The sequence below is a fragment of the Crinia signifera genome, chromosome 8 (assembly GCF_055691185.1).
Source record: "Crinia signifera chromosome 8, ASM5569118v1, whole genome shotgun sequence".
Lineage (NCBI taxonomy): Eukaryota > Metazoa > Chordata > Amphibia > Anura > Myobatrachidae > Crinia > Crinia signifera.
This window is the reverse complement of record NC_139224.1, coordinates 16,799,313-16,812,023: the sequence shown is the minus strand read 5'-3', so window position 1 is coordinate 16,812,023 and position 12,711 is coordinate 16,799,313. Positions and strand designations below refer to the sequence as shown.

At 52.0% G+C, this 12,711-nt stretch overlaps 1 protein-coding gene across 1 annotated transcript in view; it reads left to right on the top strand.

Annotated features, from left to right (window-relative positions):
* CAMKV (CaM kinase like vesicle associated) overlaps nt 1-12,711 on the top strand; it is a 104,807-nt gene that overhangs the window by 67,210 nt on the left and 24,886 nt on the right. The window contains exon 2 of the mRNA XM_083155839.1: nt 10,811-10,912. Within this exon, the coding sequence (XP_083011965.1) occupies nt 10,818-10,912 (95 nt within the window). The 5' untranslated portion in view covers nt 10,811-10,817. The remainder of the gene's footprint in view (nt 1-10,810; nt 10,913-12,711) is intronic.

The window sequence follows — 12,711 nt, the reverse complement described above, 5'->3', positions numbered from 1 at the left end:
GCCACCAGGGTATGTGTACCCTTCTGTGCGTCCCAACTGCCAGCCACCAGGGTATGTGTACCCTTCTGTGCCCCTCAACTGCCCACCACCGGGGTATGTGTACCCTTCTGTGCCCCCCAACTGCCAGCCACCGGGGTATGTGTACCCTTCTGTGCCCTTCAACTGCCCACCACCGGGGTATGTGTACCCTTCTGTGTCCCTCAACTGCCAGCCACCGGGGTATGTGTACCCTTCTGTGTCCCTCAACTGCCAGCCACCAGGGTATGTGTACCCTTCTGTGCCCCTCCAACTGCCAGCCACCAGGGTATGTGTACCCTTCTGTGCGTCCCAACTGCCAGCCACCAGGGTATGTGTACCCTTCTGTGCCCCCCCCAACCGCCGGCCACCAGGGTATGTGTACCCTTCTGTGCCCCCCCCAACCGCCGGCCACCAGGGTATGTGTACCCTTCTGTGCCCCCCAACTGCCAGCCACCAGGGTATGTGTACCCTTCTGTGCCCCTCCAACTGCCAGCCACCAGGGTATGTGTACCCTTCTGTGCCCCCCCCCAACTGCCAGTCACCAGGGTATGTGTACCCTTCTCTACCCCTCCAACTGCCATCCACAAGGGTGTGTGTACACTTCTGTGCCCCCCAACTGCCTGCCATACCCTTATGTGCCCCCAACTGCCAGCCACCAGGGTATGTGTACCCTTCTGTGCCCCCCCAACTGCCAGCCACCAGGGTATGTGTACCCTTCTGTGCCCTTCCAACTGCCAGCCACCAGGGTATGTGTACCCTTCTGTGCCCTTCCAACTGCCAGCCACCAGGGTATGTGTACCCTTCTGTGCCCTTCCAACTGCCAGCCACCAGGGTATGTGTACCCTTCTGTGCCCCCCCCCAACTGCCAGCCACCAGGGTATGTGTACCCTTCTGTACCCCTCCAACTGCCAGCCACCAGGGTATGTGTACACTTCTGTGCCCCCCCCAACTGCCTGCCATACCCTTCTGTGCCCCCCCCAACTGCCAGCCACCAGGGTATGTGTACCCTTCTGTGCCCCCCCCCCCCAACTGCCAGCCACCAGGGTATGTGTACCCTTCTGTGCCCCCCCCCCCAACTGCCAGCCACCAGGGTATGTGTACCCTTCTGTGCCCCCCCCCCCAACTGCCAGCCACCAGGGTATGTGTACACTTCTGTGCCCCCCCAACTGCCTGCCATAACCTTATGTGCCCCTAACTGCCAGCCACCAGGGTATGTGTACACTTCTGTGCCCCCAACTGCCAGCCAGCAGGGTATGTGTACCCTTCTGTGCCCCCCCCAACTGCCAGTCACCAGGGTATGTGTACACTTCTGTTCCCCCCCTCCCAACTGCCTGCCATACCCTTCTGTGTCCCCAACTGCCAGCCATCAGGGTATGTGTACACTTCTGTTACCCACCCCCAGCTGCCCGCCATCAGGGTAACAGAAGTGTACACATACCCTGATGGCGGGCAGCTGGGGGTGGGTATGTGTACCCTTCTGTGCCCCCCAACTGCCAGCCACCAGAGTATGTGTACACTTCTGTTCCCCCCCAACTGCCCGTCATCAGGGTATGTGTACCCTTCTGTGCCCCCCAACTGCCAGCCACCAGAGTATGTGTACACTTCTGTTCCCCCCCAACTGCCCATCATCAGGGTATGTGTACCCTTCTGTGCCCCCTAACTGCCAGCCTCCAGGGTATGTGTACCCTTCTGTGCCCCTCAACTGCCAGCCACCAGAGTATGTGTACACTTCTGTTCCCCCCAACTGCACGTCATTAGGGTATGTGTACCCTTCTATGCCCCTAACTGCCCACCATCAGGGTATCTGTACACTTCTGTGCCCCCCAACTGCCAGCCACGAGGGTATGTGTACCTTTCTGTGCTCCCCAACTGCCAGCCACTGATAGTGTAGGCATTAGGTGTGGGCCCGGACCTGGTAGGTGCTGATAGCGCAGGTATTAGGTGTGGGCTCAGACCTGGTATGTGCTGATAGTGTAGGCATTAGGCATGGGCCCGGACCTGGTAGGTGCTGATAGCGCAGGCATTAGGCGTGGGCCCGGACCTGGTAGGTGCTGATAGTGCAGGCATTAGTTGTGGGCCCGGACCTGGTATGTGCTGATAGTGCAGGCATTAGGTGTGGGCCCGGACCTGGTATGTGCTGATAGCGCAGGCATTAGGTGTGGGCCCGGACCTTGTAGGTGCTGATAGCGCAGGCATTAGGTGCGGGCCCGGACCTGGTAGGTGCTGATAGCGCAGGCATTAGGTGTGGGCCCGGACCTGGTAGGTGCTGATAGTGCAAGGCATTAGGTGTGGGCCCGGACCTGGTAGGTGCTGATAGCGCAGGCATTAGGCGTGGGCCCAAACCTGGTAGGTGCTGATAGCGCAGGCATTAGGTGCGGGGCCGGACCTGGTAGGTGCTGATAGCGCAGGCATTAGGTGTGGGCCCGGACCTGGTAGGTGCTGATAGCGTAGGCATTAGGTGTGGGCCCGGACCTGGTAGGTGCTGATAGTGCAAGGCATTAGGCGTGGGCCCGGACCTGGTAGGTGCAGATAGCGCAGGCATTAGGCGTGGCCCATACCTGGTATGTGCTGATAGCGCAGGCATTAGGTGCGGGGCCGGACCTGGTAGGTGCTGATAGCGCAGGCATTAGGTGTGGGCCCGGACCTGGTAGGTGCAGATAGTGCAAGGCATTAGGCGTGGGCCCGGACCTGGAGGTGCAGATAGCGCAGGCATTAGGCGTGGGCCCGGACCTGGTAGGTGCTGATAGCGCAGGCATTAGGCGTGGGCCCGGACCTGGTAGGTGCTGATAGCGCAGGCATTAGGTGTGGGCCCGGACCTGGTAGGTGCTGATAGCGCAGGCATTAGGTGTGGGCCCGGACCTGGTAGGTGCTGATAGCGCAGGCATTAGGTGTGGGCCCGGACCTGGTAGGTGCTGATAGTGCAGGCATTAGGTGTGGGCCCGGACCTGGTATGTGCTGATAGCGCAGGCATTAGGCGTGGGCCCGTACCTGGTATGTGCTGATAGCGCAGGCATTAGGCGTGGGCCCGTACCTGGTATGTGCTGATAGCGCAGGCATTAGGCGTGGGCCCGTACCTGGTATGTGCTGATAGCGCAGGCATTAGGTGTGGGCCCGGACCTGGTAGGTGCAGATAGTGCAAGGCATTAGGCGTGGGCCCGGACCTGGAGGTGCAGATAGCGCAGGCATTAGGCGTGGGCCCGTACCTGGTATGTGCTGATAGCGCAGGCATTAGGTGCGGGGCCGGACCTGGTAGGTGCTGATAGCGCAGGCATTAGGTGTGGGCCCGGACCTGGTAGGTGCAGATAGTGCAAGGCATTAGGCGTGGGCCCGGACCTGGAGGTGCAGATAGCGCAGGCATTAGGCGTGGGCCCGGACCTGGTAGGTGCTGATAGCGCAGGCATTAGGCGTGGGCCCGGACCTGGTAGGTGCTGATAGCGCAGGCATTAGGTGTGGGCCCGGACCTGGTAGGTGCTGATAGCGCAGGCATTAGGTGTGGGCCCGGACCTGGTAGGTGCTGATAGCGCAGGCATTAGGTGTGGGCCCGGACCTGGTAGGTGCTGATAGTGCAGGCATTAGGTGTGGGCCCGGACCTGGTATGTGCTGATAGCGCAGGCATTAGGCGTGGGCCCGTACCTGGTATGTGCTGATAGCGCAGGCATTAGGCGTGGGCCCGTACCTGGTATGTGCTGATAGCGCAGGCATTAGGCGTGGGCCCGTACCTGGTATGTGCTGATAGCGCAGGCATTAGGCGTGGGCCCGTACCTGGTATGTGCTGATAGCGCAGGCATTAGGCGTGGGCCCGTACCTGGTATGTGCTGATAGCGCAGGCATTAGGCGTGGGCCCGTACCTGGTATGTGCTGATAGCGCAGGCATTAGGCGTGGGCCCGTACCTGGTATGTGCTGATAGCGCAGGCATTAGGCGTGGGCCCGTACCTGGTAGGTGCTGATAGCGCAGGCATTAGGTGTGGGCCCGGACCTGGTAGGTGCTGATAGCGCAGGCATTAGGCGTGGGCCCGTACCTGGTATGTGCTGATAGCGCAGGCATTAGGCGTGGGCCCGTACCTGGTATGTGCTGATAGCGCAGGCATTAGGCGTGGGCCCGTACCTGGTATGTGCTGATAGCGCAGGCATTAGGTGTGGGCCTGGACCTGGTAGGAGCAGATAGCGCAGGCATTAGGTGTGGGCCCGGACCTGGTAGGTGCTGATAGCGCAGGCATTAGGCGTGGGCCCGGACCTGGTAGGTGCTGATAGTGCAAGGCATTAGGCGTGGGCCCGGACCTGGTAGGTGCTGATAGCGCAGGCATTAGGCGTGGGCCCGGACCTGGTAGGTGCTGATAGTGCAGGCATTAGGCGTGGGCCCGGACCTGGTAGGTGCTGATAGTGCAAGGCATTAGGTGCGGGCCCGGACCTGGTAGGTGCTGATAGCGTAGGCATTAGGCGTGGGCCCGGACCTGGTAGGTGCAGATAGTGCAAGGTATTAGGTGTGGGCCCGGACCTGGTAGGTGCTGATAGTGCAGGCATTAGGCGTGGGCCCGGACCTGGTAGGTGCTGATAGTGCAAGGCATTAGGCGTGGGCCCGGACCTGGTAGGTGCTGATAGTGCAAGGCATTAGGTGTGGGCCCGGACCTGGTAGGTGCAGATAGCGCAGGCATTAGGCGTGGGCCCGGACCTGGTAGGTGCAGATAGCGCAGGCATTAGGCGTGGGCCCGGACCTGGTAGGTGCAGATAGCGCAGGCATTAGGTGTGGGCCCGGACCTGGAATGTGCCACAATTAGCAGCTCCCCATACACTCACACCAGTCTGTGCCTCTTACCTTGTCATCAGTGAGTTGTGCTGATAGCTGTGTATTTACTATCTGTATATGTAACCGCAGAGCCTGTGCCTCTCCATCTGGCAGCGCAGAGGTTAAGTTTGTACTAATCCTAGAGGTAGTAAGCGTTTCTCCCCCTAAGTGCTTTTTTTTCAGGTCAGTGAGCTCACAGCCCCTGCGTGCTGTCACTACGCATCGCTCTGCGGGTGCACAGTGCTCTGCTCCCAGGGGAATGCATGCAGAGCATTTACGGCAAACACAATAACACAGCTGCAGCCTAAAGCCGTAGGTAGATAGAAATTGTTAGTTAGGTAGATCTGTAGATAGGTGGTAGGTAGACAGATCTATAGATAGGTGGTAGATTGCATAGGCAAACGCAGGGGGGGGGGGGGGTTTCTGGCTGCACAGAAAGCCCCCTCCTCTTAACAAGTGCCTTAAATTATGACAATAGCACTGGTATATAATATTATCAATAGAGCTGCCACTACATCCGTGTAAGGGACAGAGCAGAGCTGCTGCACATGCCCTGTGGGAGCGGCTTCTTCTACCAAGTTTGCTGGGTCTGTGTGTGTGGATCTGAGAGTAGCTGCCAGGAGGAAGAGACAGGAGCCATAACATGAGGTGGGAGAATGTGAGCTTAGGAAGTGCAATACTGGTTCTATTATGTTTGTGTATTTATTTATTATAGCATGCAGCTTAACCCTTTTCTGACCATTTATCTTATTTTAACATTTTAAACAGCCTATACTATAGACCAGTGGCTCTCAACCATGTATTACATATTGTATCCAGTATATAAAAAGGTACTTGTGTACTTTCACGACTCCCATCGCATGCCAAATGTAGTGGCATGCGATGGGATGCGATTTGAAAAAAAAAAAATGCATGCGATCGCATCGCATGCGATTTTTAACAGAAATGCATCCAAATGCATTGAAATTAGTATCAAACATGTTCAATGGCCCCCAAATGTCATTTTTGAGGCTGTACCACCCCCACTATCAACGCGAACCCGAAGCGTGGCGAGCGCAGTGAGCCCGCGAGGGGCGGCGGTACGCGTCCTACGACCTTTTCATGCCCCCACTATCCACGTCGGCGTGGAGTTGAGAATAGAAAGTGTGGCGAGCGCAGCGAGCAGCCGAGCCCGAAGCGTGGCGAGCGCAGCCGGACACCTGTGAAGCCCGCGAGGGGACGCGTATACCTGTGCTCGCCACACTTTCTATTCTCAACTCCATGCCGACATGAATAGTGGGGGTATGAAAAGGTCGTAGGACGCGTACAGCCGCCCCTCGCGGGCTCGCTACGCTCGCCATGCTTCGGGTTCGCGTTCATAGTGGGGGTGGTACAGCCTCAAAAATGACATTTGGGGGCCATTGAACATGTTTGATACTAATTTCAATGCATTTGGATGCATTTCTGTTAAAAATCGCATGCGATGCGATTTTTTACTATACGATGGACATCGTGGGAGCCGTGATTGTACACAAGTACCTACGTATAAAAAGACCAATATTCAGGACTGTTACCGGTTCACTAGACTCCCATACTCCTCCAATGTGCTGCAGAGTGGGAGACTTTGGATAACATTTGGAAACCCCCTTCTAAAAATCCAGTGTTTGCCACTGGGTCGGTAGATAGGTTGGTTGGTAGAAAGGTGTGTAGATAGGTAGACAAGTTGGTAAATAGGTACACAAGTTGGTAGATGGATATGTAGATAGGTAGGTAGACAAGTTGGTAGATGGGTATGTAGACAGGTTGGTAGGTAGATAAGTATGTAGGTAGACAGGTTGGTAGATGGTTAAACAGGTTTGGAGATATATATGTACACAGGAATGTAGGTAGATGAGTAGATCGGTTGGTAGACAGGTATATAGACAGGTAGGTAGGTAGACAGGTATATAGACAGGTAGGTAGGTAGGTAGAAAGGTTGGTAGGTAGACAAGCTGGTAGATAGGTATGTAGATAGGTAGAATAGTTGGGAGATAGGTATGTAGATAGACAGGTTGCTAGATGGGTAAACAGGTATGTCGATAAGTAGGTAAACAGGTCGGTAGATAGGGATGCAGGCAGGTATGTCGATAAGTAGACAGGTTGGTAGGTAGGTTGATAGGTATGTCGATAAGTAGAAAGGTTGGTAGATAGGTATATTTCTTTATTAACAGTTTCTTATATAGTGCACACATATTCCGCAGCGCTGTACAGAGAATATTTAAGCAGTCACATCAGTCCCTACCACATGTACATGCACACACAGACATTCTAGGGTTAATTTTTGTTGGAAGCCAATTAGCCTACCAGTATATTTTTGGATTGTGGGAGGAAACCGGAGTACTTGGAGGAAACCCACGCAAAGCATGGGGAGAATATACAAACTCCACACAGTTAGAGCCATGGTGAAGATAGAACCAATGACTTATTGCTGTGAGGCAGTAATGCTAACCATTACACCGTCGGGACGGACGGTGACAGGTCCGTATAGACAGGTTGGTAGGTAGGTTGATAGGTATGTCGATAAGTAGAAAGGTATGTAGAAAGGTTGGTAGATAGGTATATTTCTTTATTAACAGTTTCTTATATAGTGCACACATATTCCGCAGCGCTGTACAGAGAATATTTAAGCAGTCACATCAGTCCCTACCACATGTACATGCACACACAGACATTCTAGGGTTAATTTTTGTTGGAAGCCAATTAGCCTACCAGTATATTTTTGGATTGTGGGAGGAAACCGGAGTACTTGGAGGAAACCCACGCAAAGCACGGGGAGAATATACAAACTCCACACAGTTAGAGCCATGGTGGGGATAGAACCAGTGACCTAATTGCTGTGAGGCAGTAATGCTAACCATTACACCGTCGGGACGGACGGTGACAGGTCCGTATAGACAGGTTGGTAGGTAGACAGGATAGTAGATAGGTATGTATGAGGACAGGTACATAGATAGGTTGGTAGATAGGTATGTACATAGACAAGTTGGTAGATAGGTAGACAGGTTGGTCAGTAGGTATATAGGTAGGGAGACAGGTCGGTTGGTATATAGGTATGCATGTACAAAGATAGGTTGGTAGACAGGTATGTAGGTAGACAAGTTGGTAGATAGGTATGTAGGTAGACAAGTTGGTAGATAGGTAGACAGGATGGTAAGTAGGTATGTAGATAGGGAGACAGGTCGGTTGGTAGATAGGTATGTAGGTAGACAAGTTGGTAGGTAGATGGGTATGTAGGTAGACAAGTTGGTAGGTAGATAGGTATGTAGGTAGACAAGTTGGTAGCTGCATAGACAGTTATGTCAATAAGTATGTAGACAGGTTGGTAGAAGGGTATGTCGACAAGTAGACAGGTTGGTATGTTGGTAGATAGATAGGTATTTAGACCGGTTGGTAGGTAGGTAAACAGGTCTATAGACAGGTAAGTAGATAGGTTAGTAGGTAGATATGTAGATAGTAGACAAGTTAGTAGATAGGTAGGTAGATGGGATGCTAGAAAGGAATGTAGGTAGGTATTTAGAAAGATTGGTAGATAGGTATATAGACAGGTAAGTAGGTAGACCGGTATCTAGACAAATAGGTATGTAGACAGGTTGGTATATTTCTTCATTTATTTATGTATTTATTAAGTTTCTTATATAGCACATCAGATTCCGTTGCACTTTACAAAGGAGACAGTGGGGGTTATTCTGGTTCACTCCTTCTGGCAAATTCCTTCTTAGCTGGACAAAACCATGTGCACTGCAGGTGGGGCAGATGTAACTTGTGCAGAGAGAATTAGATTTGGGTGGGGTTTTACTTCAAAGTGAGATCTATATTGCAGTGTAACAATAAAGCAGCCATTATTTTTCCTGCACAGAAACAAAATAACTCACCCAAATCGAATTCTCTCTGCACAATTTACATCTGCCCCCCTGCACTGCACATGGTTTTGTCCATCTAAGAAAGAATTTGCCAGAAGGAGTGAACCAGAATAATCCCCTGTGATACAACAAACTGGGTATTTACAAACATTCAAAGATAAGAGGGCCCTGCTCGCAAGCTTACAATCTATAGATACAGTAGTTAGGAAGACAGGTATGTTGATAGATATGTAGATAGGTTGGTAGATAGGTTGTATGTAGATAGGTAGGTAGACTGGTTGATAGATAGGTATATAGAAAGGTTGGTAGGTATGTAAAGGGGTTGGTAGGTATATAGGAAGACCGTTATATAGAAAGGTTGGAAGACCGGTATGTAGATAGGTTGGTAGACCGCTATGTAGGTAGAGGTATGTAGATAGGTTGATATATAGGTACTTAGACAGGTTGTTAGATAGATATGTAGATAGGCATGTAGACAGGTATGTAGGTTGGTAGATAGGTTGTATGTAGATAGGTAGGTAGACTGATAGATAGGTATATAGAAAGGTTGGTAGGTATGTAAAGGGGTTGGTAGGTATATAGGAAGACCGTTATATAGAAAGGTTGGAAGACCGGTATGTAGATAGGTTGGTAGACCGCTATGTAGGTAGAGGTATGTAGATAGGTTGATATATAGGTACTTAGACAGGTTGTTAGATAGATATGTAGATAGGCATGTAGACAGGTATGTAGGTTGGTAGATAGGTTGTATGTAGATAGGTAGGTAGACTGATAGATAGGTATATAGAAAGGTTGGTAGGTATGTAAAGGGGTTGGTAGGTATATAGGAAGACCGTTATGTAGAAAGGTTGGTAGACCGGTATGTAGATAGGTTGGTAGACCGGTATGTAGAAAGGTTGGTAGACTGGTATGTAGGTAGAGGTATGTAGATAGGTTGGTAAATAGGTATGTAGATAGGTATGTGACTACACCCGCATCCTGTGATCGAAATACCTTACATTGTGAAACCACAGGTGTGAGCGTACACAGCCACATAGCGTTCCTGTGTGCCCGTATATATGCAATGCGGCAATACTGGAACAGGATACAGTAGGTAGACGGGTTGGTAAGACGGGTGTATAGATGGGTAGGTAGGTATGGGATAAATGGGGCACACAGCACACACACACCAAACTCGCAGATTACATCAGGCTAATAAACACTTGTCGTATTGCGCCAGACACAGGCGGAGGTCCCGTAACCTGTAGCCTGGGGTGATATAGCAGGTAACATGAATATGGCGTCAGTTCCGTGTCCTTATTGTGTAATAATAAGGACACCTTATTGCACCTCTTGTAATCTGTCTGTCTCCCCTTCCTACTAGATTGTAAGCTCCTCCGAGCAGGGCCCTCTTCCCTCCTGTTGTCAAAGCCCTCTTCTCTTCACATGTCACTCACAGCTCTCCTATACTCACACACTCAGTGACCATCTTCGTCTGCATACTCATCTCCATCATTGGCTTCAAGCCTCTAGTTGTATGTTGATTGAGTCCTCACTACTTATATTTAAGCTGTAATGTGTATTGATCTGTGGCGCTCTTTATTTGTACTGTATTTTTGTTATTTATTCAATGGTATGCCAAGTTTTGTCTCCCTGTAGTGTTCCTTTGTACGGCGCTGCGAAACACTTGTGGCGCCTTGTAAATAAAATTATAATAATATGATATATAACACTTGTGATGGCAGTGTTCTCTGCAGCTGTAGTGCACCAGTCACTATACAGTACATTGTGTTATATATAGGACGTGTGATGACGGTGTTCTCAGCAGCTGTAGTGCGCCAGTCACTATACATTACATTGTGTAATATATAGGACTTGTGATGATGGTGTTCTCTGCAGCTGTAGTGCGCCAGTCACTATACATTACATTGTGTAATATATAGGACGTGTGATGACGGTGTTCTCTGCAGCTGTAGTGCACCAGTCACTATACATTACATTGTGTAATATATAGGACATGTGATGACAGTGTTCTCAGCAGCTGTAGTGCACCAGTCACTATACATTACATTGTGTAATATGTGTAATATATAGGACGTGTGATGACGGTGTTCTCTGCAGTATACATTACATTGTACTCTCTCTCCGCAGCTGGGCAATGCCGTTTGGATGTGTGACTTTAGGTGACAAGAAGGATTACAATCAACCCACAGAAGTCAGTGACAGATATGACCTCGGTCAGCTCATCAAGACGTAAGTATGAGACCACGAAACTGAACAGCACTAGTATACACAGCAATGTTACAGCCTCGCTCACTCGCACGGCGCTGCCAGCCTCACACAGCGCTGCCAGCCTCCCCTCATTCACACAGCTCTGCCAGCCTTCCCTCACTTGCACAGCGCTGCCAGCCTCCCCTCACTCACACAGCTCTGCCAGCCTTCCCTCACTCACACAGCTCTGCCAGCCTTCCCTCACTCACACAGCTCTGCCAGCCTTCCCTCACTCACACAGCGCTGCCAGCCTTCCCTCACTCACACAGCGTTGCTAGCCTTCCCTCGATCGCACAGCGCTGCCAGCCTTCCCTCGATCGCACAGCGCTGCCAGCCTTCCCTCGATCGCACAGCGCTGCCAGCCTTCCCTCGATCGCACAGCTCTGCCAGCCTTCCCTCACTCACACAGCTCTGCCAGCCTTCCCTCACTCACACAGCGCTGCTAGCCTTCCCTCGATCGCACAGCGCTGCCAGCCTTCCCTCGATCGCACAGCGCTGCCAGCCTTCCCTCGATCGCACAGCGCTGCCAGCCTTCCCTCGATCGCACAGCGCTGCCAGCCCTCCCTCGATCGCACAGCGCTGCCAGCCTTCCCACGATCGCACAGCGCTGCCAGCCTTCCCTCGATCGCATAGCGCTGCCAGCCTTCCCTCGATTGCACAGTGCTGCCAGCCTTTCCTTGATCGCGCTGCCAGCCTCCCCTCGATCGCACAGCGCTGCCAGCCTCCCCTCGATCGCACAGCGCTGCCAGCCTTCCCTCGATCGCACATCGCTGCCAGCCTTGCACAGTGCTGCCAGCCTCCCTCACTCACACTGCGCCGCCGGCCTCCCCTCACTCACACTGCGCCGCCGGCCTCCCCTCACTCACACTGCGCCGCCGGCCTCCCCTCACTCACACTGCGCCGCCGGCCTCCCCTCACTCACACTGCGCCGCCGGCTTCCCCTCACTCACACGGCGCTGCCAGCCTACCTTCACTCACAACAGACTGCTTTTATTTACAGACAATACTCCATTATATAAGGACCCACATCTGCATTTTTAACAGCTGTAAAGTGGCCTCAGTCTGATCCTCACTACACATAACTGTAATGATGAGGACACTATAAGGGACCCACGTCTGCATTAGTGACTGACAGTGCCGTGGCCTCAGTCTCACCCTCACTACACTATATAAGGGACCCACGTCTGTAATAGTGACTGACAGTACGGTGGCCTCAGTCTCACCCTCACTACACTATATAAGGGACCCACATCTGCATTAGTGACTGACAGTGCCGTGGCCTCAGTCTGATCCTCACTACATATACCTGTAATGCTGAGTACACTATATAAGGGACACACGTCTGTATTAGTAACTGACAGTGCCGTGGCCTCAGTCTCCTCCTCACTACATATACCTGTAATGCTGAGTACACTATATAAGGGACACACGTCTGTATTAGTGACTGACAGTACCGTGGCCTCAGTCTGATCCTCACTACACTATATAAGGGACACACGTCTGTATTAGTGACTGACAGTGCCGTGGCCTCAGTCTCACCCTCACTACATATACCTGTAATGCTGAGTACACTATATAAGGGACACACGTCTGTATTAGTGACTGACAGTACTGTGGCCTCAGTCTCCTCCTCACTACATATACCTGTAATGCTGAGTACACTATATAAGGGACACACGTCTGTATTAGTGACTGACAGTACTGTGGCCTCAGTCTGATCCTCACTACACTATATAAGGGACACACGTCTGTATTAGTGACTGACAGTGCCGTGGCCTCAG